Raw genomic sequence first — 26,127 nt, 5'->3', positions numbered from 1 at the left:
GGGTGGTATGTGGGAGTGACGAAGGTATGTCGTAAATCAAAATGCAAAAAAAAAAAAAAAAGGGAACAAAAATGAAAAAATAAACATAAAAAACTAAAATACAAAATATAAATGGGATGTGATAAGGGGGAATTGGGGGGTGGTTTTTCTCGTTCTGAGCTTTGTTTTCAGTTGGTGTTTGTTTTCGGGCATTGGAGGCGATAGTTGGGAGTTTCGTTCTCTGCTACCGGGTGCTGTTTGTGTGGGCGTATGGTAAACTTTTGGGTTGGGTTAAGTTGTCAGGGCCGGCGGGGTGGTCTCGGGGAGTTTGGTGGATGGTTGCGGTGCGGGTACACACCGCAGGGTGCATAATTATGCAAAAAAAAATAATACAACAAACAAAAAAAAAAAAAAAAAATTAAAAAAACACTCATGGCTGGGAAACTGTAGGGGGATTGTCCTTACTTAATGGTTGCATGGCGCTGCACTGGGGCGGGGTATGGTTGGTGTGTTTTGTGTTTGGGGATCGTAAGGGGTTTAAGGCTAAATGGTTTGGGAGTTGGAGTGGTTTGTAATGCATGGTTTCTCTGTTTTCCTCTATTTTCAGATTCAGCGAAGGGTTTGTGTCTGGATAATGGGCCATTCCTATGTTTGCTGGGGGGCACGGAGGGGTGATGCCAGGAGGGGGGGCAGACAGCTGGGATTTGCACGGCGGGAGATCTGCGTCAAATGGTTCGGCTTTCCTGGTATGTTATGGGGGAGGTTGGTTTCGGAGGTTCACCGTTTTGCGCTCAGGGATAGGCCCCCAGATGTTTTAGTCATTCATGCCGGGGGTAATCACCTAGGGTCGCGATCCATGATTGACCTTACTAGGGACATTAAAGTGGATGTGCGGCGGTTGATGACTGATTTTCCTTAAACGGTCATTGTCTGGTCGGACATGGTGGCCCGCACGACATGGCGGTTTGCCAGGTCCGTGGAGGGAGTTAATAGAGCAAGGAAGAAGGTGAACAGAGCGGTGAGCAACTTTATGGTTAGGAACAGAGGTCTGGCCATCTGCCATTTGGAGCTCGAGTTTGAGACCTGGCGGTACCTGCGAGCTGATGGAGTACACCTGAATGATGTGGGCATTGACCTATGGACTCTGGGCCTGCAGGAGGGCATAGAAAGAGCGCTCCGGGTGTGGCGGGGCATTCGGGAATAAGTAGGTTACTCCGTCATGCTGTGGCGGGTGTTGGTCTGTGCAGGGGAAAGAGATATGGCAAAAGAAAAGTTCAGGAACTATAGCTGGATGGCTCCTGATGGTGGTTTCCGGACAACTAAGGTTAGACGGAAAGTGTTATGGGGCACTGCGGACAGTGTTTGTCTCTGAGCCTGCTTGTCGGCTTGAGGCCTAATATTACACTTGGAGAGGGACCGCAGTGCCAGTTGGTTATTTGTTTTTGAGGTTTACAAAAAGTGCCTGCACAGACCAATGCCAGATAGTATTTATAACAGAAGTTTTTATATTCTTACAGAATTTTATTGGATATTATTTGTTATTTGTTATTTAAATAAAGTAGGCCGCTACGGCCTTTGTTACTCCAACTCGGTGCTGTCTCAAGTTAATGGGTAAAAAAGAGGGGTAAGTTGGGGGTTGGAATGATTCATATCTGGTATACAACAGTCATGCAGGGTTGTGGGGTTTATGGTAATGCAGAAAGAGAAGGTTTGACTGGCTTTTGTTTGGTTAAAGGGTATTTCCACTGTTTAAACCAAATTGGGATGATAAATTCTTTATGTTTGTTACATGTCCCCATTCACATATGTATATTTGGTCATTTAACCTAAAAATTAAACATTGCAAGTTAACTTTTTAGATGTTTTTTTCTGGAACTTCTAACAAGGAAAAAGTCTTCTCAGCTCTCTTTGTTATGAGGGGGACTGTAAAGCTGTGTGTACCATAAGTAACTTTGTCTGGGGGCAGATATCTCATCAACTGTACTATATTTGAACACTGTCTTTCTTAACAAAAGGTTAAAGGTTTCAGTATTGGAGTTCTCCATTGTATGTTAATGAGAACTAGATTCAGCCAGTCCCCAAGCCCAGTTATTGGGACAGATCATGATGACATTGCTAAGAAATGCTTGTAATCAGCCATGATAACTTCTCTTCAGAAACATCTAAATGGTAAAAATGTTTCTTAAACATTTTTTAGGTATGCTGTGTGAAAAGAACACATTCCAAAATGATAGTGGAGTTTTCTCCAATTTCACTACAAAAGTGGCAGTACAGTTTTCACCCCATACAGGTCTCTGGTAATTCAAAAGCACCCAAAGCAGGTCAACAGCACCTGCAGTGAATTCAGAATGATCTCAGAAGCATTTCAAACTGATGTCAATAGAACATTGCATTTGCCCATCAAAGCCAGTCCACTCAGGCCCATATGCATACTTGGTCATTTAAAAAATTGACAGCTGTCTAGAGTATTCCAGCTTGTTAGAAATGGAAGTACATTTATCTTACCTGTAATTGAAAATACCATTCTAAAAGCATCAGGTTTATTGGACTTGATTGGCAGAAATGCACTTTATTAAAGAATGACTAGACAACTCATACAGTCATAAGAAAACGAATACACAAATAAATATATCAGATATGCCCTTTACATGGCATTGGCTGTGCAGTGACTCTCAAAATATGACTTCAGGATGTGTATGTGACTAAATCAGGTTTAGGATTGGTCCGGGCAATGGTTTTATAACTTGCCTTATATAGGGGGCAAACAGTGTAGCACCTTAAATCACCAAAGGGCTACAGATAATATTTACTGTATGTAATGCTACGGAAACACTTAGACTGGAGAGAGAAGGTTGGAGACTTCAGACATGATACAGTCATGGTTGGATGGAGACAGTCAAAGGCTGGAAACAAGTTACATGAGACTGCTAAACATAACTCAAATCACAGTGCTCCCAATTTTTTTTCATATAGTCTCCTTATACATTACTGGCAGAACATTTGATATTCCTCTTGGTATGATCCATTAAAAATGATCAGGGGGAATGAACAATTAAAGTATAAGTGTGAAAGAAATTAACCATACAGTTTAACTAGCAGAAACAGCCCAATATATATTTTTCCCTAGCCCAGAATAAGCACTTAGATGAGGAATTCACAGACAATTGGCTGCTAGGGCCCAAGGGAACAACAATAAGTACCAAATAACTACAGGCAGCCTTCTGGGCACAAGTTGGGCACCAAGGGGATTAAAGGCATGCCATGGGTTTTAAGAGACCTGTTATCATTTCCTATGGCGTGGCTCCCTTTGCCAACCAGACAGAGATGTCTCTCTATGGCTGTTCCTTCTGCAGCTTTCCGGGTCAGCAAGAGAGCAAAACCCATCTTGGGAATCTAACAGGATGCTTGGACTGCTGTTTTTATTGCTACAGCACTGAGATTGAGCATGTGCCTATAGGAAAAGCAGATCCTACTACTTAGCAGTTAGTTGCTAGCAAGAACTACATCAACACCGGCAAGATAAGGCTTGCTAAAATCTTTGCAATGTCTTTGGTTGGCCTAGAGATTTATTTTTTTCATCAACAAAACTGGAGTTTCCTTTAGAAGAACACTTCATATCAACTCACATGCAGCATACTGTAGTAGGTGGAGTCATCAGGGCTGTTTAGTGTCTTTGGTTTCTGTCTCCGCTGAGTTCTTTGTGGCTTGACATCATCTAAGTGTGACCTTTCTAATTAAGATAAACATATACACATTATACAATAGATTACTTGCAGAAATAGCTATAGCAATATCCATACAATTTGCAGAAACATCTATATCCAAGAAAAATAACACTATAAATATTACAAGGTGTCTAATTTGTTGACATTTTTGCAGGGACACCACAAGATAAAATGCATACTGGGGTTCATTAACTAAAACTGGAGTGTGTAAAATCTGGTGCTTCCAGATTTTTTTGTCAAAGCTTAATTGAACAAGCTGAAGTTAGAAGCTAATTGGCTACCATGTACAGTTGCACCAGATTTTGCATCTGGTTTTAGTAAATCATCCCCTTAAAATCCAGCAGGTAAAGATTACCTGTACTCAGTTAACCACTTTCAGACCGGACCATTTTGCTGGTAAATGACCAGAGGTCTTTTTACACTTTGGCACTGCGCTGCTTTAACTGGTAATTGCGCGGTCATGCAATGTTGTACCCAAACGAAATTTGCGTCCTTTTCTTCCCACAAATAGAGCTTTCTTTTAAAGGTATTTGACTGACTCTGCGATTTTTATTTTTTGCGATATAAACGTAAAAAGACCGCAAATTTTGAAAAAAAATGATATTTTCTACTTTTTGTTATTAGAAAAATCCAATAAACTCAATTTTAGTCATACATTTAGGCCAAAATGTATTCAGCCACATGTCTTTGGTAAAAAAAAAGTCAATAATTGTATATTTATTGGTTTGCGCAAAAGTTGTCACATCTACAAACTAAGGTACATTTTCTGGAATTTACGCAGCTTTTATTTTATGACTGCCTATCTCATTTCTTGAGGTGCTAAAATGGCAGGGCAGTACAAAACCCCCCCAAATGACCCCATTTTGGAAAGTAGACACCCTAAGGAAATTGATAAGAGGCATGTTGAGCCCATTGAATATTTTATTTTTTTGCCGCAAGCGATTGAATAATGACAAAAAAAAAAATTTTTTTTTTTTTTTACACAAAGTTGTCACTAAATGATATATTGCTCACACATGCCATGGTTATATGTGGAATTGTACCCCAAAATACATTCTGCTGCTTCTCCTGAGTACGGGGATACCACATGTGGTCGACTTTTTGGAAGCCTAGCCGCGTACGGGGCCCCGAAAGCCAAGCACCGCCTTCAGGATTTCTAAGGGCATACATATGTCATTTTACTCCTCACTACCTATCACAGTTTTGAAGGCCATAAAATGCCAAGATGGCACAAAACCCCCACAAATGACCCCATTTTAGAAAGTAGACACCCCAAGCTATTTGCTGAGAGGCATGTTGAGTCCATGGAATATTTTATATTTTGCCACAAGTTGCGGGAAAATGACAAACTTTATAAATTTTTCACAAAGTTGTCACTAAATGATATATTGCTTACACATGCTATGGGCATATGTGAAATTACACCCCAAAATAAATTCTGCTGCTTCTCCTGAGTACGGGGATACCACATGTGTGGGATTTTTTGGGAGCCTAGCCGCGTACGGGGCCCCGAAAACCAAGCACCGCCTTCAGGCTTTCTAAGGCCGTAAATTTTTAATTTCACGCCTCACTACCTATTACAGTTTTGAAGGCCATAAAATGCCAAGATGGCACAAAACCCCCACAAATGACCCCATTTTAGAAAGTAGACACCCCAAGCTATTTGCTGAGAGGCATGTTGAGTCCATGGAATATTTTATATTTTGCCGCAAGTTGCGGGAAAATTACAAACTTTTTTTATTTTTTTTTTTTTTTTCACAAAGTTGTCACTAAATGATATATTGCTCACGCATGCCATGGGCATATGTGAAATGACACCCCAAAATAAATTCTGCTGCTTCTCCTGAGTACGGGGATACCACATATGTGGGACTTTTTGGGAGCCTAGCTGCGTACGGGGCCCCAAAAGCCAAGAACCGCCTTCAGGCTTTCTAAGGGCGTAAATCTTTGATTTCACGCCTCACTACCTATTACAGTTTTGAAGGCCATAAAATGCCAAGATGGCACAAAACACCCACAAATGACCCCATTTTAGAAAGTAGACACCCCAAGCTATTTGCTGAGAGGCATGTTGAGTCCATGGAATATTTTATATTTTGCCGCAAGTTGCGGGAAATTTACAAACTTTTTTTTTTTATTTTTTTTTTCACAAAGTTGTCACTAAATGATATATTGCTCATGCATGCCATGGGCATATGTAAAATGACACCCCAAAATAAATTCTGCTGCTTCTCCTGAGTACGGGGATACCACATGTGTGGGATTTTTTGGGAGCCTAGGTGCGTACGGGGCCCCGAAAGCCAAGAACCGCCTTCAGGCTTTCTAAGGGCGTAAATCTTTGATTTCATGCCTCACTACCTATTACAGTTTTGAAGGCCATAAAATGCCAAGATGGCACAAAACCCCCACAAATGACCCCATTTTAGAAAGTAGACACCCCAAGCTATTTGCTGAGAGGCATGTTGAGTCCATGGAATATTTTATATTTTGCCGCAAGTTGCGGGAAATTTACAAACTTTTTTTTTTTTTTTTTTTTTTTCACAAAGTTGTCACTAAATGATATATTGCTCACACATGCCAGGGACATATGTGAAATGACACCCCAAAATAAATTCTGCTGCTTCTCCTGAGTACGGGGATACCACATGTGTGGGACTTTTTGAGAGCCTAGTCGCGTACGGGGCCCCGAAAACCAAGAACCGCCTTCAGGATTTCTAAGGGTGTAAATTTTGGATTTTACACCTCACTACCTATCACAGTTTTGAAGGCCATAAAATGCCAAAATAGCACAAAACCCCCCAAAATGACCCCATTTTGGAAAGTAGACACCCCAAGCTATTTGCCGAGAGGCATGGTGAGTATTTTGCAGCTCTCATTTGTTTTTGAAAATGAAGAAAAAAAAAAATAATGTATATTTTTTTTCTTTTTTTCAATTTTCAAAACTTTGTGACAAAAATGAAGGTCTGCAAAATACTAACCATACCTCTCGGCAAATAGCTTGGGGTGTCTCCTTTCCAAAATGGGGTCACTTGGGGGGATTTTGTGCTATCTGGGCATTCCATGGCCTCCGAAACTGTGATAGGCAGTGAGGAATGAAATCTAAAATTTACACCCTTAGAAATCCTGAAGGTGGTGCTTGGATTTTGGGGTACCGTACGCGGTTAGGCTCCCAAAAGGTCTCACACTTGTGGTATCCCCGTACTCAGGAGAAGCAACAGAATGTATTTTGGGGTGTAATTTTACATATAACCATGGCATGTTTGAGCAATATATCATTTAATGACAACTTTGTGCAAAAAAAAAAAAAATAATAATAATAATGTATTTTTTCCACAACTTTTGTCAAAATATAAAATATTCCATGGACTCGACCTGCCTCTCAGCAAATAGCTTGGGGTGTCTACTTTCTAAAATGGGGTCATTTGGGGGGGTTTTGAACTGTCCTGGCATTTTATGCACAACATTTAGAAGCTTATGTCACACATCACCCACTCTTCTAACCACTTGAAGAAAAAGCCCTTTCTGACACTTTTTGTTTACATGAAAAAATATTTTTTTTTGCAAGAAAATTACTTTGAACCCCCAAACATGTAGTGTTTTTTTAAAGCAAAAGCCCTACCGATTAAAATGGTGGGTGTTTCATATTTTTTTTTCACACGGTATTTGCGCGGCGATTTTTCAAACGCATTTTTTGGGGAAAAAACACACTTTTTTTTATTTTAATGCACTAAAAATCACTATATTGCCCAAATGTTTGATGAAATAAAAAATATGATCTTAGGCCGAGTACATGGATACCAAACACGACATGCTTTAAAATTGCGCAGAAACGTGCAGCGGCGACAAACTACGTACATTTTTAAAAGCCTTTAAATGCCTTTACAGGTGACCACTTTAGATTTACGGAGGAGGTCTACTGCTAAAATTAGTACCCTCGATCTGACCTTCGCGGTGATACCTCACATGCATGGTGCAATTGCTGTTTACATATGCCACCAGACCAACGCTTGTGTTCCGCGTTGCGCCTTAGCAGGGGGGGACAGGGGTGGTTTTTTTTTTTTTTTTTTTTTTATTATTTATTTTGCTTTTTTATTTTTTTTTTAAACTGTTCCTTTCATTTATATATATTTTTTTATGATTTTTATTGTTATCTCAGGGAATATAAATATCCCCTATGATTGCAATAGGTAGTGACAGGTACTCTTTTTTAAAAAAATTAGGGTCTATCAGACCCTAGATCTCTCCTCTGTCCTCAAAGCATCTGACCACACCAAGATCGGTGTGATAAAATGCTTTCCCAATTTCCCAATGGCGCTGTTTACATCCCGCAAAATCTAAGTCATGAAATGCTCGTAGCTTCCGGTGTCTTAGGCCATAGAGATGATTGGAGCCATTCTGGTCTCTGATCAGCTCTATGGTCAGCTGGCGGAACCACCGGCTGCATTCTCAGGTTCCCTGTTGGGACAGGAGAGCCTGAGAAAACCATGGAAGATGGTGCGGGGGGGGGACATTCCCTCCCACTGCTTGTAAAAGTAGTCTAGAGGCTAATTAGCCACTAGGATTGCTTTTACATAAAAGCCGACCGCTGGCTGAAAAGAATGATACCAAGATGATACCTAAACCTGCAGGCATCATTCTGGTATAAGCACTCAAAGTCCCGCAACATACCAGTATGTTGCTGGAACTGGTTGGGCATATATTGTATTTTTTTTTTCATGCAGCCTGTGGGCTGAACGAAAAAAAAATATTGATCGGTGGGCATGCCCACCATTAGATACCACCCTTCATCCACCCACTTTCTAATGGTGGGCATACATGCACCATTTATATATGCCGAAGCATGGGGGCATCCTCCCGCAAAAGGTAGGAGCAGATCGTTCCTCCACCCCGTATGCCCCCATGCTTCGGCATATATGCTCTTTTTTAACTGTGGTGGTGAAATCACCCCCGACAGTGCTGGAGTCGCGGCTTTATGTATCGTGGGAGCAAACGCTGTTGCTGTCAAGATAAATAAATCCGCTCTGCAGCAGAATGGCGTACCTGCTAAGCAAATGATGGTTAACAATAAAACAAAGTAACATTACAGTATAACAGTAGGACTTACCATACCTGCAAAGCAAATACAAAAAAAATCGCAAAAAATAACACATTTAACACAATCTGTGCCTAAAATATATATATGCCGAAGCATGGGGGCATCCTCCCGCAAAAAAGTTATGCCGCGTACATACATTCAAACTTTTCCACGGGCAAGCCCTCCGTCGGAATTTTGACTGTATGTACGCGGCATTAGGAGCAAAATCGATCCTCCACCCCTTATGCCCCCATGCTTCGGCATATATGCTCTTTTTTAACTGTGGTGGTGAAATCACCTCCGACAGCGCTGGAGTCGTGGCTTTACATATCGTGGGAGCAAACGCTGTTGCTGTCAAGATAAATAAATCCACGCTACAGCTGAATGGCGTACCTGAAAACAAAAAATGGTTAACAATAAAACATTGCAGAATAGAATACAGTACAAAGGAGCAGAACAATAGAGAGAGAATAGAGAGCGAGAGAGAACAATAAAACGACAACTATTTTTGGTTTTTTTATTTTATATTTTTTTTGGTTTTTTTGGTTTTTTTACTTTTTTTTTTTTTTTTTTTTTTAACACTTTTTTTTGTAACTTTAACACTTTTTCTGTTGTAACGGTTCCAGCGGTTTGGGTCTCTCAAAATGTGATGGCATCTTGGGAGACCCTGTGAACGTGTGCCTAGCTTGTGCAATGCTGTACCCTGCGCTAATACTCAACTAGTTCATGGTAGCGTTCAAAACACTCACCCTGACAAAGACCAGGATTGCCAGGACAGCGGGGACAATAAGAACGGGTGTCACGCCTAAATCCGCGCTTGCTACAGACACGACATCTTTTTTGGGGGGCTCGTTGGGTAGGGGTACTCGGGAGGACATAAGAATAATGCCTCTCATGCAGCCGGCTTACTGCATCTGGTAGGGGAAGGTGAGGTGGAGCACCGCCTGGATACAGAAGGGCTCTGACGATATCCTCCTGGAATTTGAGGAAGGATCCAGTCCGTCCTGAAGCTTTGTGTAGTACATAAGCATTCAGTATAGCCAATTGGAATAAATAAACAGACACTTTTTTGTACCAGCGTCTGGCCTTACGGGCAACTAGATACGGCGCCAACAACTGGTCATTGAGGTCCACCCCTCCCATGTTAAGGTTATATTTGTGGACACAGAGGGGTTTCTCCACAACACCAGTCGCCGTAGAAATTTGGACCGTCGTGTCTGCATGAAGGGAGGTAAGAACGAAAACATTCTTATTATCCCTCCACTTCATAGCGAGCAAATTATTACTGCGCAAGCAGGCTCTCTCCCCCAGCCTAAGACGGGACTCTACAAGCCGCTGGGGAAAGCCCCGGCGATTAGGTCGCACGGTGCCACATGCTCCAATCTGCTGATCAAACAAGTGACTAAAGAGTGGCACGCTTGTGTAATAATTGTCCACGTACAAGTGGTACCCCTTTCCGAATAAGGGTGACACCAAGTCCCACACTATCTTGCCAGCGCTTCCTATGTAATCAGGGCAGTTCTCCGGCTCTACGTGACTATCTCTTCCCTCATAAACCATGAAACTACGTGTATAGCCTGTGGCCCTGTCACAGAGCTTATACATCTTGACCCCGTATCTGGAACGCTTGTTGGGGACGTATTGTTTGAAGGACAAGCGACCAGAAAATTTAATCAGGGACTCATCAACGCAGACAACTTGATCGGGAGTAAACAAGGCTGCAAAACGTTGGTTGAAGTGGTTTATGAGGGGCCGAATTTTGTAGAGCCGATCATACTCAGGGTCTCCACGAGGACGACAGAGTTCATTGTCGCTGAAGTGCATGAACCGCAAAATCATCTCGTATCGTGCCCTGGACATGGAAGCAGAGAACACGCGCATATGGTGAATTGGGTCAATGGACCAATATGACCGCAACTCACTCTTTTTGGTTATGCCCATGTTGAGGGAGAGGCCCAGAAAGATTTTAAATTCGGAAACCGTAACTGGTTTCCATTGTCTGGCAAGGGCGGACTGGGGAATAGTGGCGATGTGTTGAGCAGCGTACAAATTGGTTTGGTCCACAATAGATCTAAAGAGATCTTCGGTGAAAAACAGTGAGTAAAAGTCAAGTGTCGTAAAATCAACTGTTTCCACGTTAATGCCAGGTTGGCCAGTGAATGGGGGAAGTACGGGTTCTGCAGAAGTGGTGGGCACCCAAATAGGATTGGCGAATTCTGCAGGAAGGGCACTATGGGTACGACGGGCCTGTCTTTGTCTTCTTCTTGGTGGCAGCGGGACACTACTTGTGCTTGCCACCTCGCCAGCTTGAACTGCACTTATGGGACTCGCCACGTCACCACGTGTTACTGCAGTGCTGGATGTAGGTCCAGGGTGTACTAGGCCGCTGGTGCTTGCCAGTTCACCAGAAGGTTGAGCGGCTCTAGTACGTCTCTGCTCCATACGAGTGACCTGCGGTTCCTGCACCTCAACAACAGAATACATACGGGATTGGGCACACCTGTTCTTAACAGCGGCCTCATCTCCGTCGTCAGAGCTATCTGTCATGGAGCCGCTGTCCTCTACAGGATCGTATTCTGAGCCTGAATCTGACAGATGAGTGACGTCCTCTTCACTATCTGTCATGCTCAGAAACGTGTAGGCCTCATCACTAGTGTACCTTCGCTTTGCCATTTTGGGCTCTAAATTTAGGGGTACACTAGTGAGACTCACAGGTAAAAAAGCACCTAGCCTGTCAGCGACTGTTTCAAAACGCTACAAAAAAAACTGTTAGCGATCGCAGGGATCAAGCCTGACTCTGCGAACGCTGCAGTTATGTGTGTTGTGTTTTGTAAGTGACAGTGATCGATCGATACTGCACTTGGGTGGGCTGGGCTGGGCTTGGCGGAGGGGCTAAACGCAGGTGCTAGCGGGTATCTGGGCTGATCCCGCTAACAATGCGTTTTGGGAAACCTAAAATGCTGGCAACGCTAATATATATCTGATCAGATACTATATTACTAAGGGAGGTGTATGCTTTGCGCGTGGGTGTTAGCGGTACTGGCACTAACCTGACGCTGGGGCGACGCAGGCCTTATCTGACCCTAAAAAACTTATATCACCCGCCGGGTGATCAGGGGGTTAAACCTTTATTAGGTAATAAATGGCGGGTGCCCTGAAACAAAAAAATATAACTAACCAACCAGCGTCACCTGTAACAGTTATATGGTGATCACTGGTGAAAGGGTTAACTGGGGGGCAATCAGGGGGCTATGCGGTAGTATATGGGGGTCCCTGACGCTATAAAAAGCTGCGGCGAACCCAAATACTTACCTGCCTATCTAGCGTCACCTGTGACACTAATACAGCGATCAGAAAAAAATCGCTTATTAGTGACACTGGCGACGGGGGGTGATCACGGGGTTAAACCTTTATTGGGGGGGTTAGGGGGGCACCCTAGAGCTAAAGGGGGCTAGCCCTAACTGCCCTAACAGTTATTACAGTCACAAATGACACCAATGCAAAAAAAAAAAAAAAAAAAAAAAAAAATGCACTTGGTGTCACTGTGACTGGGGGGGGCAGGGGTGATTGGGGGGTGATTGGGGGGTGATCAGGGGGGTGAAAAGTGTGCCTGGCGTGTTCTACTGTTAGTGTAGTGTTAGGTGCAACTCACCGATCCTCTCTCCTCGGTGCCGGAACGAAAAAGACCGACACGAGGAGAGAATACATCACTTCCTCTCCTGTGTTTACATTACAGGAGAGGAAGTGATGTCACGGGGGATTTTCATTCGTCGGGAGCGATCGCGAGGGGGTGGCCATGAATGAATGGCCGTCCCCTCGTCCGGGATCGCTCCCGAACGAAAACCGACCGCCGCAGGCACCGGGCGGGGGCCCGATCGGGCCCCCGACCCGCGGGAGGCAAATCACGTACATGTATGTGATTATGCCTGCCCGTGCCATTCTGCCGACGTACATCGGCGTGAGGCGGTCGGCAAGTGGTTAAGCCACCATTGATAATCTCTGTTTATGAAAATAATAGTCATCTGGCTGATCAAGTGGCTCCAGCACAAAGACTTTAGCCCTTAGAGTGGTTGTAAGGGTTATTTTTATTTTTTTAAATAACAAACATATAATACTTACCTCTACTGTACAGCTCATTTTGCACAGAGTGGCCCTGAACCTGCTCTTCTGGGGTCCCCCAGCAGCTTTCTCGGCTTCTCCTCGCATCAGATAACCCCCTAGGAGAAGTGCTCTCCTGAGAGGGTTACCTCGAGGGCGCGCTCCCGAGTCCAGCATTCAGCATCCATAACCGCCGAATGTATGACTCGGCCCCATCCCCCGACGCCCGCATCATTGGATTTAATTGACAGCAGCAGGAGCCAATGGCTGCACTGCTTCAATCTATCCAATCAAGAGCTGAGAACCCCAGCCAGAGAGACAGCGCATCCCCGTCGGGTCAAGTTCCAGGACTCAGATAAGTAATACGGGGGACTGGGGGGCCAGTCACTGGCAAGTGTTTTTACACCTTAGTGCATAACTAAGGAAAAACATGAAGATTTACAACCCCTTTAGGTTTTTCAGAGATAGATATCCAACTCATTTTAGAAGCTAGACTATATGTTTCCTTGCATCCAAGAGGCCATGGGTGAATTGTATCTCTGTGATTACAATTTGGGACATCCATATATTAAAGGTGTTTTCAATGACAATAACTGTGAAGAGGTGCTACAGATCTGGATTCATATATCATTGACCAAAAAATATATGGGATTGTGCACATGGTTTCTTATATTATATTATATTTGAACAATTCTGAACATTTTTGTATTTTTATTTAAGAATATAGCTATATTATACATTTTCATTCTTAAAATTTTGTAATACCACAATCATTTTAGCATTAGTAAATCCGAGGTAACACATAACCTTTTAGAAACCATGGTATGGTATCTGGCTATTTATTGTGACAAAATAATATATATATATATATATATATATATATGGCAAAATACTTTACCCCCCAACAAGTTTACATACATTAGTTAGTGTCTTTAATATTTGCCTAGAAGTATACTTTAAGTGTATATAAGGTTTTAGGGTTGAACATGTGTTTATTGTCAGTTTCACAAATATCACAAAGAACAGCAAAAAATTCCAACTTAGTGACAACCATTAATAGACAAGGATAATGAGTCAGCTCGATGGCTATCGCCCATAGCTTGACTTCCATTAGCAAACAAAGTATTATAAGGGTTGACAACTGTCATCTGTTGTGAGGGGTCTTCCTGACCGAAGATCCTTGTTTTTCATGATAAAACTATATGGGGGAATAATGAGAAAAAAGAAAAAAGGGGGGAACCAAATCAAATAAAGGGAAAGGTAAAACAAGGGAAGTAACCCAAGTAAGGGCACGGATAGAGTATTAAAAGAAGGTAAAAAAGGGAAAGGGGGACAGAGATAAATAGTGGACAGAGGGTGAGACACCAAGGTATGGTCATCTCAACTCTCCCTGTGGTTCAGCTGCATGTTAGGATGACCCTGCCGGGGTCGAGAGCATACTAATGAGGGTAACTGAAGCGGAGAAGCTAAATGGACCACAACACCTTGTATTTATCAAAAGTGTTATTGTCTAAAGCCAACATCTCCTCCATTCTCATAGTATCATTCATGGTCGAGACCCATTGTGATAGGAGAGGTGTGTTGGTTGTCTTCCAATATGATGGGATGAGCTGTCTTGCTGAAGACCTGAAAAAACCGAGGAGATGCGGTTCCTTTGATGTTATAGACCTGGGGAGTATCGAGTGGAGGGCAATCGTTGGGGTAGGCGATAAAGTTTCTTCATAAATTTTATTGTAACATTCAAATAACTGAGTCCAGAAATGGCGGATCCTTTTGCATTCCCACCAGACATGTAGATAGGTTCCTGTAGTGGGGCTACAATGCCAGCAGGAGGCTGAGGTTGATGGGAACATTTTTTGTAGTGAGGAGGGATCCCTATACCATCGGGACAGGATCTTGTAGTTCTTTTCTTGGGAATAGCAGGATATTGTTGATTTGTGGGTAAAATTAAACAAGGTCTGCCATTCCACTCCACGGTGTAAGGTGGTATGTCATCATGTGTAAGGGCTTGTATGGGACCGTATAGGAATATTCAGTATACAGGCGGTGTATTTGGGAGGAAGCATATAAGCTTTTTGTGAACGTGGATAAGTGAAGGGTGGTAAGCCAATCGCGAGACCCCACCGGGGTAGCTGAAGTCCCCGTATCAGTTGTATAAAAGAATGTGCTTGAGGCCACTCTGAACGTAGGAACGGCCCCAGTATCGTTGCTCCCTTGCCATGGGTTGTCAAACAAAGAGGTCAAGGGAGAAGGATCAGAAGACAGAATTGAGCATAATCCCCAGTTATACCATAGCCTAAGGGCAGCGAGCGTCAGCGACGAGAAGGTAGGTATGTGGGAAAGGTTGTTTCTGTATCCCCAGAGAAGGGTCTGGAGGTCAACGGGGGCCAAATCCTGGTCTGCCATGATGGAAGCCTTCAGAAAGGGACGGGAGAAGCATTCCAGAATGCACGCCATGTGAGTAGCTTTATAGTAAAGCTCATAGCCTGCGAGACCCGCCCCACCCTGTAGCCTTGCAGGGGTGAGTAGTTTGTACTTGACCCTAGGTAACCCATGGTTCCACATGAACCGGATAGCGAGGGAGTGCAAGGAAACAAAGAAGGACTTGGGTGGCAAAGGGGAACCTCCCCATTCTTCTAAATCTTTCCATATGCACGAGAGTAGGGGAACAAAGTTCAATGAAAATAAATGTGAGAGATTGGAGGGAATAGTGACCCCTAGGTAGGATATGCCTTTTATTTGCCATTTAAAAGAGAATTTCATTTGTAATGAGGACAACATTGAGGCAGGTAGGGAGATACTGAGAGCCTCTGTTTTGGATATATTGAGTTTGAAATTACTGAAGGAGCAAAAACGAATTTGAGAAAAAGTGATGGCAAGGAGGTGTGGGGTTGTTGTATGTAGACCAGGAGATCGTCAGCATAGAGGGACAGCTTGTGATGGGAGGAAGGTGTTGGGATAGAGGCATTTTGACGAATGGCACAGGCCAGATGTTCAATGACAAACAAAAGGGGAGAGAGGGGGCAACCTTGACGTGTGCCATTTGAAATGTCAAATGGTTCGGAGGAATTGCCATTCACTAAGACAGAGGTGGAAGGTTGAGAATTCAGGGACATCACTCTGGAGATAAAATATTTTCCTAGGCCTAGTTGCTCTAGGGAGAGTGGTAGGAATCTCCAATTGACCCTATCGAACGCCTTTTTCCGCGTCAAAGGATAGGAGACAGACTTTCAAATTCTGGCATTGGATTTATGAAATAAGCTGAATTGTTTTGGTGGTATTGTCCCTTGCCTCATGACCCGGAACAAATCCCACCTGATCCCTATGAATCACCCCTTGCACCAACGCAGAAGAGGAGATAGGCGATTGGCCAATACCTTTGTAGACAGTTTAAGGTCTATGTTGAGCAAAGATATTGGCCAATAGCTGCTACATTGGGATGGATATTTGTCTGGCTTCAGTAAAATTGAGACATTTGCGGATAATAGCCCCTAAGAAGGCATGTGGGAGTCATCTATGCCATTGAAGGCTTTAGTCAAGAGTGGCGATGACAGGGGAGCAAACGTTTTATAGAAACGAGGGATGTACCCATCTGGTCCGGGACATTTGCCCATCTTAAGATCCTTGATGGAGCCCAGAAACGCGGGCACAACCAATGGATGGTTGAGCCCCAAGGAGTCTTGGGTGTCGAAAGTGGGCAAAATCATTTCCAGAATATAATCTGTATGTAATGTTTTAATATAATGTGGAAAAATGAAAAGCTCTACAAAGATTTGGAGAGATTTACCCTCTCTATTTTTCTTGGTGGCCATTGTCACAAGGTTAAAAGTGAAGGGGAACCCAAAATCTTTGTATTGCCAAAGAAAAAAGGAGATCAGGGGAAAGCTCCCAGTCCGTAAACATGTTGTGGTGACAATTGCCAAAGAAAGGATATCACCCTACTTCCTGTTCTGTCTCTGGTACAGAAAGTGAAGGGAATTCTGTTATGGGACACAAACAAAAAAAAGTGATAGGGATCTTCAATATTCTCTACTCTATACAAAAAAAAACAACAAAAAAAACAACCTTTGCTTTAAATTCCCTTTAAGAAAAAGTATAAGTGTATTTTTATAATTGTAACAAGTCAAAATAAGTGGCATCCTTGCCTAAACCTCTCCACAGTCATCCCGCTATTTGTTTTGCCAGTCTGCTACTGCTCACTTGAAACAGAAGCCTTCTCTTGCTGATACCAAATAAAAAAGAACTAAAGACAAAACATTTTTTTATCTTGGATAGAGTAAGGGAGGGTTATAACCCCCTATGAGTTTTATTTGTGTCATCCGTGGTAGACTTCCCTTCACTTCCTGTCCCATATCATTGTTTGGACTTTTTTGTGGATTATCGTTACATGAAATGCACTTTATTTAAGTTTATTTATATTTACACTTGTTTCACTTTTTATGCCCTTGTCACTTTATTAGTTAATATTTTTTTTATAGATTAGCTAGTTCTTTCACATGGAGTTCATTCCAGTGGATCACGTAGCACATTTTTAACCCATTGGTTTAAAACAGCAGCTGCACTACACAATTTAACATCATCATATTTTATTTTATGAGTGTATGTATACAACGGTATATTTAGTATTCACAAAGAAAACCTTTACCCCATTTACTAAGCTCTGGAGCAACTGCACTTGCAGAGTGCAGTCCACTTGCCTTTAGTAAATAAACCCAAAAGTCTCACCTCTATGAGGAAGTCAGTAAAGAAAGACAAATAAGTGAAGCCATCAGTTCTGTATATAGTACAGGCTCTGTAGAAAGCATTATGTTGAAGAAGAACTTAGTTACTAAAGATCTGTTACAGAAAAGAATAATTCCTGAGTATCACAATTCTGTATATTTAGGTATAGTGAAGTGAAGGGGATTGCTAGGAAAAGTAATCTGTGATGTGTGACCACGTATATCACTGGGTGTAATTGCCCACTGTTTGTAATAAAAGTTTTGTGTTCTCTTTTCTAGAAAAAAGCTACCGTATATACTCGAGTATAAGCCGAGATTTTCAGCCTCTTTTTTGAGGCTGAAAGTGCCCCCCTCGGCTTATACTCGAGTCATCGCTGTCTGCCCGCTCGATCAGCGTGTCGAGCAGACAGACAGCGGCCATTCTGATTCAAAAGCCGCGCCTCCGGCTCCCCCTTCGCCTGTGATAGGCGGAACACTGAATTTCCCAGCAGCCTGTGTTCCGCCTATCACGGACTTCGTATCATCCTCGTACTACGGACGAGGATGATACGACGTCTGTGATAGGCGGAACACAGGCTGCTGGGAAATTCAGTGTTCCGCCTATCACAGGCGAAGGCGGCGGCGCAGCTTTTGAATTTTACAATGGCCGCCGACGAACGAAGAGGGCACGGGACGGAGGCAAGGCACAGGACGGCACGGCACGGGACGGGACGGGACGGGACCGGAGGCAAGGCACGGCGGCGAGGCACGGCGGCGAGGCACGGCGGCGAGGCACGGAGGCAAGGAGGCTCGGCACGGGACGGAGGCTCGGGACAAAGGCTCAGGACACAGGTAGGCTGGACACACACACACACACACACACACACACACACACACACACACACACACACACACACACGGATACACACACACACACAGGGATGGATGGATGGATGGAGACACACACACACAGGGATGGACGGACACACAGGGATGGACGGACACACAGGGATGGACGGACACACAGGGATGGACGGACACACACACAGGGATGGACAGGCATGTCTTACCCTCGGCTTATACACGAGTCAATAAGTTTGCCAGTTTTTTTGGGGGTAAATTGGGGGCCTCGGCTTATATTCGGGTCGGCCTATACTCGAGTATATACGGTAACTTTGTCCCCATAGTGTGCCCTTTCTTTAGTAAGAGAACACCTTCATTAAAGATCAAGCCTTAAAGTGGGGAGGAGGCTTCTAGTGTATATACAGCTCTACATTTATCTATAGATGACCATAGAATTGTTACACAGAAACAGCATTTTACCAGAGCTACTACCCTGTTTCCCCAAAAATAAGACCTAGCGCGATTGTCGGCGATGGCTGCAATATAAGCCCTACCCCCAAATAAGCCCCAGTTAAAGTCCTTGTAGGTCTTATTTTCAGGGTAAGGCTTATTTTCAGGGAAACAGGGTAGGGCTTATTTGGGGGGGGGGGGGGTAGGGCTTATTTGCAAGGAAACAGGGTATATGTTATTTATTATCTAGGTCTGATCAGATTTTGTTCTGTTCATTGTCAAATGGGGTTCTTTTTTTTTTTTTTTTTAGCATGAGAAAATATTACAGAAATAGCTTTTTCCATAAGTTATCATTTCTAAAAGGTTAGTCTACCTTTACAATAAAAGTGCCCATGCATTCCAGAGTCCCAGTTCATTAAAATAATATTGCTCAGGTTTTTAAAAAAATAACATATATTAACAATGTCATACCTGACTTGTAGACCATCTGCAGCTTGTCTCATAAAAATCTCAGGTAGACAGACCACCCCATGCTGTCCAGTTGGCAGGATGCTTCGGACGTTGGGTGCGGACCCACAACTTTGCATGAAAGAGCACTCTGGCTTGTCCAAAACCCATGCATGCACCGTACACTCTCTCTGCCACAGCAGTGGCTGAGCTCAACATTGTGTGGCAGAGGGAGAGAGAGTGGGCTGTGCATTTGCAGATTTTATATGAGCTACTGCATTCTTTCTAGTGAAGCCGAAATGTGATGCCCAATGCCTGGCATATCTTGTCATCTAGGCAGGAAGGGGTGGGTCAGCTACATGGCAGTTTTTCAGGACAAGCTTGGGAAAAGCCATGGATGGCCTACAGGTACGACATTAAGAAGAAGCTTTTTTTTTAAAGGAGACTTTATTGTAAAGGTAAACAAACCCTTAAAGTTAAGGCTAGCCATAGATGGCTCGAATTTCTCGGCCAACTCCTTCTGAATCGGCTGTTCTCAAGCCATGGGTGACCCTGCAAGCATGTAGAAATCACTTGGTGCAAGTGGAAAATTATCGCCCAAACAGTTACTGATTCCTATTAAATTAAGTCACTGTTAGCAGGGTCAGTGTGCCGCAGCTACCTGAATACAATAGCCAGCAGTGGTGATTCCACCATTCACGCTCTTTGTGTGGAGGAAGGAATTGATGGATTTCCTGTTGTTTAGCCCACAGCCTGAACAAGAGAAAATTGCCCATGTATGGCAGGCTACGCTAGGCCACAGTATCCAGCCACAAGTCACTCTGCTGAAATCAAGCCATTGCAAGATGGATTCTGATTGGATGCTGCTTGGTGAATTCAATTAAGCTGTAGTACACATTGGTAGTTAATAGATGTGGAATTTTGCAGAGGCAGAGCAGCATATGATGATTTATACTGTATAAAACAGATAAAAGATTGGTGCTAATCTTATGGTGTCACAGGAGGTTAAGAGTTCATTATGGGCAGTATATCCACATAGCAAGAAAGTCCATAAACAAGTCCATAGGTAGTATAGTATCTCCCTCCAGTGGCAGCTCGTTCTAGAGGCAAGAAGTAACACTATGGAAGAGAAAAAAAGGGGATACAAGCGCCTACTAAGTGTAGCATCAAGAGTAGTTTTAATTCAAAGTAAAATAATTACTCACACAGTGAGTTAAAAACAGGCATGTACTGCGCTGTTAATATTAGACCTCGTCAACACTACCAGTCAGCATCCAGTTGGATGGAAAGGTTGGTCTTGGGGGCACCAGTGGCACTCGGTGCTTCCTGGTATGTGGACTGAACAACCCAAACAGGCATGATGTTATGACCAGACGTGACATAGGATGTAGTTGGTGACTTGATTGCGGAGCATGCGCTCCTTCTTCAGGCCATCAAGGAGAAGAAGCCTGAAGAAGGAGCACATGCTCTGCAAATGCGTCGCCAGCTATAGTTCACACCATGTATTTTGAGCTGCACTGATCTTTATAGATCAACATAGGCTTAACACAAGAGCATATAGGAAACAATTGTTTTCTATGTGCCCTGTTGACACTTGAGGTGTGCTGTGGTGCATAAGTGCAGAATGTCAATTCACCTCACCACAAGTCTCCACAGTGCTTTGCAATGTGCTGAGGTGCATTGATTTGAGTGAAGTGTCATTCTTTGACTTTTCAAAAGTTAATAAAAAAAAAGAGAAAAACGTAAACGGTGTGATTATTATTATTATTTAGGATTTATTTAGTGCTAACAGTTTGTGCAACTATTTGCATTATAAAGGGAGATGGTACAGTTACAATACAATTCAATATAGGAGGGTTGGGAGGGTCTTGGTCCTGAGAGTTTACAGTCTAATAGGAATGGGCAAGTGTAACAAAATTGTGTTGTATAAGTTGATGGGAGAATTAAAAGATTTAGGTGAAGGCTAGATAGGCTTCCCTAAAGAGGTGGGTCTTGAGGGATGACTTAAATGTGGACAGAGTAGGAGATAGTCAGACTGATTGAGGTCGAGAGTTCCAGAGGATGGTAAAGGCTCTAGAGAAGTCCTGAAGACAAGCATGAGAGGAGGAGACAAGGGTGCTAGAGAACAGGAGGTCTTGTGAGGAGCAGAGAGGACTGATTAGGTGATATATTGAGACAAGATAGGTAATGTAGCTTGGGGCAAAGTTGTAAACGGCTCTGTATGTTGTTAGTATTTTGAATATATTTTGTTGGGCAATTGGAAGCTAGTGGTTTGGCAAAGAAAGGTAGCGGGCACTGAGCGGCTGGTAAGGTTGATGAGTCTGACAGCAGCATTCAAGAGAGACTGAATGGGGGGAGCCTGCGTAGAGCTAGGCCTTAGAGCAGGGTGTTGTAATAATCAAGACTAGAGATACGGAAGTGAGTGAGTTGCATGGAGGTTTCATTGGTCAAAAAGGTGCATATTTTACAGATGTTACAGAGGGACTGATAGTTGTATTTTTGATCTTGATGAAGGGGGAGGGGGCCCAAATTGGAGGGGGGATATTATGAGTTCAGTTTTGGAAAGATTAAGTTTGAGGAAGTGGTGAAACATCCATATTGATATGTCAGTTAATACAACATATTGTAACAATGCATTATGCTACCCCTACACAACGCACACCAACATGCATGTGCTTTAATTCACAGGCTGGTTAAATGAGACATAAAATAATTGTAGCACGGAATTCACAGAGGCAGTGAAAGGTGAAAAGCATGTTAACATTAGAACAAAAATACTGTATATCATTACTATATATGTATAAGTACATGACGAACTAATATTTTAATAGCTTACGTTATAAAAAAAAAAAAAAGTACGAAATATTGACATTTGTGAATAAATGTAGTTTAAGTAGTGGTGATTCACAGCTTCACAAGTCACACAATGTGTGATGACTAATACCATCTATGATTACTAAGCAGGGCCAGCCATCCCCCACAAGCAGCAATTAGTGGAACTTGCTGCTTTTCTCAACTCGCTTAGATGGCATTACAGCAATTTCATCTAATCCTCTTACAGTTCACTTGCCGTAAAATGCTTGGCCAGTCAACTGAGATCAGCAGTGGAAATATCCTTGTGCTAGAAACTCCACCAGACGGCTATAGAGGAGATGGTCAGTGAGGAACCTAATAACATTGCAAGGCCTTTCCTCTAGTAAAGTTCAAATTTTTTCCAATCTACGTATACATGCATAGCATATATAAATGCCCTTTTAAAGTGCACCTGTTGTTTTGTGGGAAATAATATGCTGTAAAATGTTTGAGGCGACTGGCACTCCTCTAATTCCTTAAACGAAATACAAATAAAAAATACCAGCAATACCAACCTTCCCCAAGGTCTAGCAATTGTCCTCCTTTTCAGGCTGAGTGAAAGCAAGCCCCATTCAACGCAATTTAATTGAATGCAGGGGGCAAGGGTCTACTCAGTGGGGAGAACAAGAAGTCTTTGGCTCATATAAAAAAAAAGCTGCAAATAAGTGTTCTCTACAGCATTCAGGACCTCTCCACCGCTGGAGGAAGAAAAGGGCACATGATGCCATATGAATGGACCAAAGACCCATGAAAAAAAGAAACGTGGACAGAGACCCACACCTAGAAATAGTGCCTATATAAGGCTAACATTTTCCTTTCTTCAAGGGTCCCTCAGCTACATTATCTGTTTACCCTGAGTAGCCTTTCTCATTCGGGGATCCAAGGAGCCATAGGGTTCCTGCAGAATTTTCTATGGGTGTCTTGCACAATCACAAATTTCTCTCAGATACATGAACACGAACACCAAATTATCTTTTTAACTATCTGTAAAAGGGGGCATTATTCCCAATTGCCACTAATGTAAGCAGCATGCTTCCCTTTGACCCCCAGTCTAAGGGACATTCTTCCCATTGACCCCTAATGGATATTGTTCACACTGAATCCCAGTGTAAGAAGCATTTTTCTCACTTATCCCAAATGTAAGGGACATTCTTCCCACTTTAAAGATAATACATCCCACTGACCATCAAATTAATGGGGCCCTTCTCCCAACCATCAATATAAGCGGGTTCATCTCCCACTAATCCAAGACAGCCTGACTAATGGAGAACATTTCCACTGGCAACCAATGTAAGGGAACAGATAGCTAACCATCAATGTAAGGGAGGACCCTGTTTGATTTGTGTCATGGGTTAGAGCTCACCAGATGTCAATAGATATTAATGAGATGAACAAAAATAGGATGGCCGCGCTCCCAAATTAGATACAATAGAAAAGTGTTTATTGAGGAGTATAAGAAGCAAAGAACAGAACATATGGATCCAATCACTGAAGCAGTCACATCTGTTTTGAATTTACTATGCTATGTGATCATGTGCTTTTTTTCTATATTAACGTTGTTAATGGTGATTGTGTTCTAAATGGTTTTGACGAAGCACGCTAGTCGTGTGAAACGCGCTACATTTTCCCCTGCCATTGCCTATGTCATTGCTCCTTTGCATTTGTTTTTATACTCCTCAATAAACACTTTTCTATTGCATTTAATTTGGGAGAGCTACCATTCTATTTTTGTTTATCCATTTGCCTGCAGCAGTGACAGGGCGTGCATCCCATCTGATGTGTGTTCATTTGCAGTTCAGCGGTCTTCACTAGGAGAATTTTTTCATTCTGTTTAAGAGATGTTAATTAGAGTTGGGCCAAACACCCACTGGTCCGGTTCATGCCAGAACTCTCGAATATCGTAAAAGTTCAAGCCCGAACCCTATTAAAGTCTATGGAACCCAAGCTTGAAAAATCAAAAGACCTAATTTATTTTATATTTAAGGCTTATATGCAAGTCATTTGCCAGAAAAAGGGTATGGGTGTCCGGGTACTGCCCTGGGGACATGAATCAATGCAAAAAAAGTTTTGAGATTTTGGTGTTTACATGTTTAAAACTGTTTTTTTTTGCTAGAAAATTACTCAGAACCCCCAAACATTATATATTATTTTTTTTCTAACACCCTAGAGAATACAATGGTGGTCATTGCAATACTTTTTTTCACATCGTATTTGCGCAGTGGTCTTACAAGTGCACTTTTTTTGGAAAAAATTCACTTTTTTGAATAAAAAAATAAGACAACAGTAAAGTAAGTCCAATTTTTTTATATTGTGAAAGATAATAATGTTACGCCAAGTAAATTGATACCCAACATGTCACGCTTCAAAATTGCGCCCGCTCGTGGAATGGCGTCAAACTTTTACCCTCAAAAATCTCCATAGGCGATGTTTAAAAAATTCTACAGGTTGCATGTTTGGTGTTGCAGAGGAGGTCTATGACTAGAATTATTGATCTCACTCTACCGATCGCAGTGATACCTCACAGGTGTGGTTTGACCACCGTTTTCATATGCGGGCCCTACTCACGTATGTGTTCGCTTCTGTGTGCGAGCTCGTCGGGACGGGGCACTTTAAAAAAAAAAAAAAACCTTAGCCTCACTCGTCTCCATACCCAGCAACATGAAGAACCCGATCACCTATACCACTACCGATGGCTCCGGTAAGCAGCGGGAGGGGGGCCCCTCTCCCGCCGTCGATAACGGTGATCTCCCAGCAAATCCAACACAGAGACCACCATTATCATAAACAGAACCGCTGGCTCTAAAGATGGACACCTCAGTTGTGGCAGCAGCTGCCGCTGCCATTACTAAGATATCCATTTTCAAACTACTGACGTATATGTACATGAGCAGGTCGGTAAGTGATTTAAAAAGATTGTTTTTACAGGAACAGTGATTTTAATGATGCTTACAGTGAAACTATAATAATAAAAAAAAACTTTAAATATTTGGCCTTAGGAGTACTTTTAGACTGCCTGTAGAGTGGCGCATCTGTACCATGTATAAAACATGCTGCAGCAAAACTGACATTTATAAAGAAGAAAAATGACATTTAAATTGCCATCAATACAATACCATTGCCAGCAATACAAAAATGTAAAAAAAAAAAACAGCACCCCCCCTGCCCAATTCATACCAGGCTCTTTGGATCTGGTATAGATTTAAAGGGGAACCCCTAAAATCCATACCAGACCCTTATACAAGCATGTAGCCTGGCAGGTCAGGAAAGGGGGGGACGATTGAGCAACTCCTGAACCATACTAGGCCACATGCCCTCAATATGGGGGGTACAATGTACCCCTACCCATTCACAAAAAAAAGTTAAACAAAGACAGGAGGCAGTTTTGACAATTCCTTTATTAAAAAAATGTCCCCCCGATGTATGACACCTGCAGCACCACTGTACCTGGGAAAAAAAGTGTTCCGCCCGTGATAAAGGCAAATCACTGAACTGCCTTCTCCGCCATTTGACGTCACCTGGTGGCAATGCCCCTTCTGACATCACCGACCAGTGTATGCTATTCTAAGCCATTAAAAGGTTTGCTCAATCAGGGCTTAGAATGCACTGCGCAGGTCAAACACCCGCCAACCGCTAGTTTGTTCGTTAGACAGGTGAACAGGCAATGTTTGGGATAACCTTTTGCTCGGCTCGAACTGTTCGCCCAACTTCAATGTTAATGTTAACTGCCCAATTTCAAAAACAGCTTGTATTGCAATGCATAAAGTCAGACAGGGCAGCAAAATTTACACCTCTAAAATATACAGTACAAAAAACCTTAACCAATGGGCCCAGGAGAAGTTGGCCCCATGCGGCATCTGTGGTCATTCCACACAAATATGCAATATATACATGGCTTGATAGATGTTAATATGGATGAATCCATATGTAGATAACTATATAAAACTAAAACCTTTCAAGC

The 26,127-nt window shown here is 42.8% G+C and overlaps 1 protein-coding gene across 3 annotated transcripts in view; it reads right to left on the bottom strand.

Annotated features, from left to right (window-relative positions):
• The window catches only part of MYO3A (myosin IIIA), a 312,814-nt gene that overhangs the window by 28,444 nt on the left and 258,243 nt on the right, over positions 1-26,127 (bottom strand). For all 3 annotated transcript variants that reach the window (XM_077490990.1, XM_077490992.1, XM_077490991.1), the window contains one exon: positions 3,606-3,709. In XM_077490990.1, coding sequence (XP_077347116.1) covers positions 3,606-3,709 — 104 coding nt within the window. The remainder of the gene's footprint in view (positions 1-3,605; positions 3,710-26,127) is intronic.

This window comes from Lithobates pipiens, unplaced genomic scaffold, assembly GCF_037356315.1.
Source record: "Lithobates pipiens isolate NorthernLeopardFrog02 unplaced genomic scaffold, aLitPip1_a1.2 Scaffold_19, whole genome shotgun sequence".
NCBI lineage: Eukaryota > Metazoa > Chordata > Amphibia > Anura > Ranidae > Lithobates > Lithobates pipiens.
This window is presented reverse-complemented; position numbering and strand designations above follow the sequence as displayed.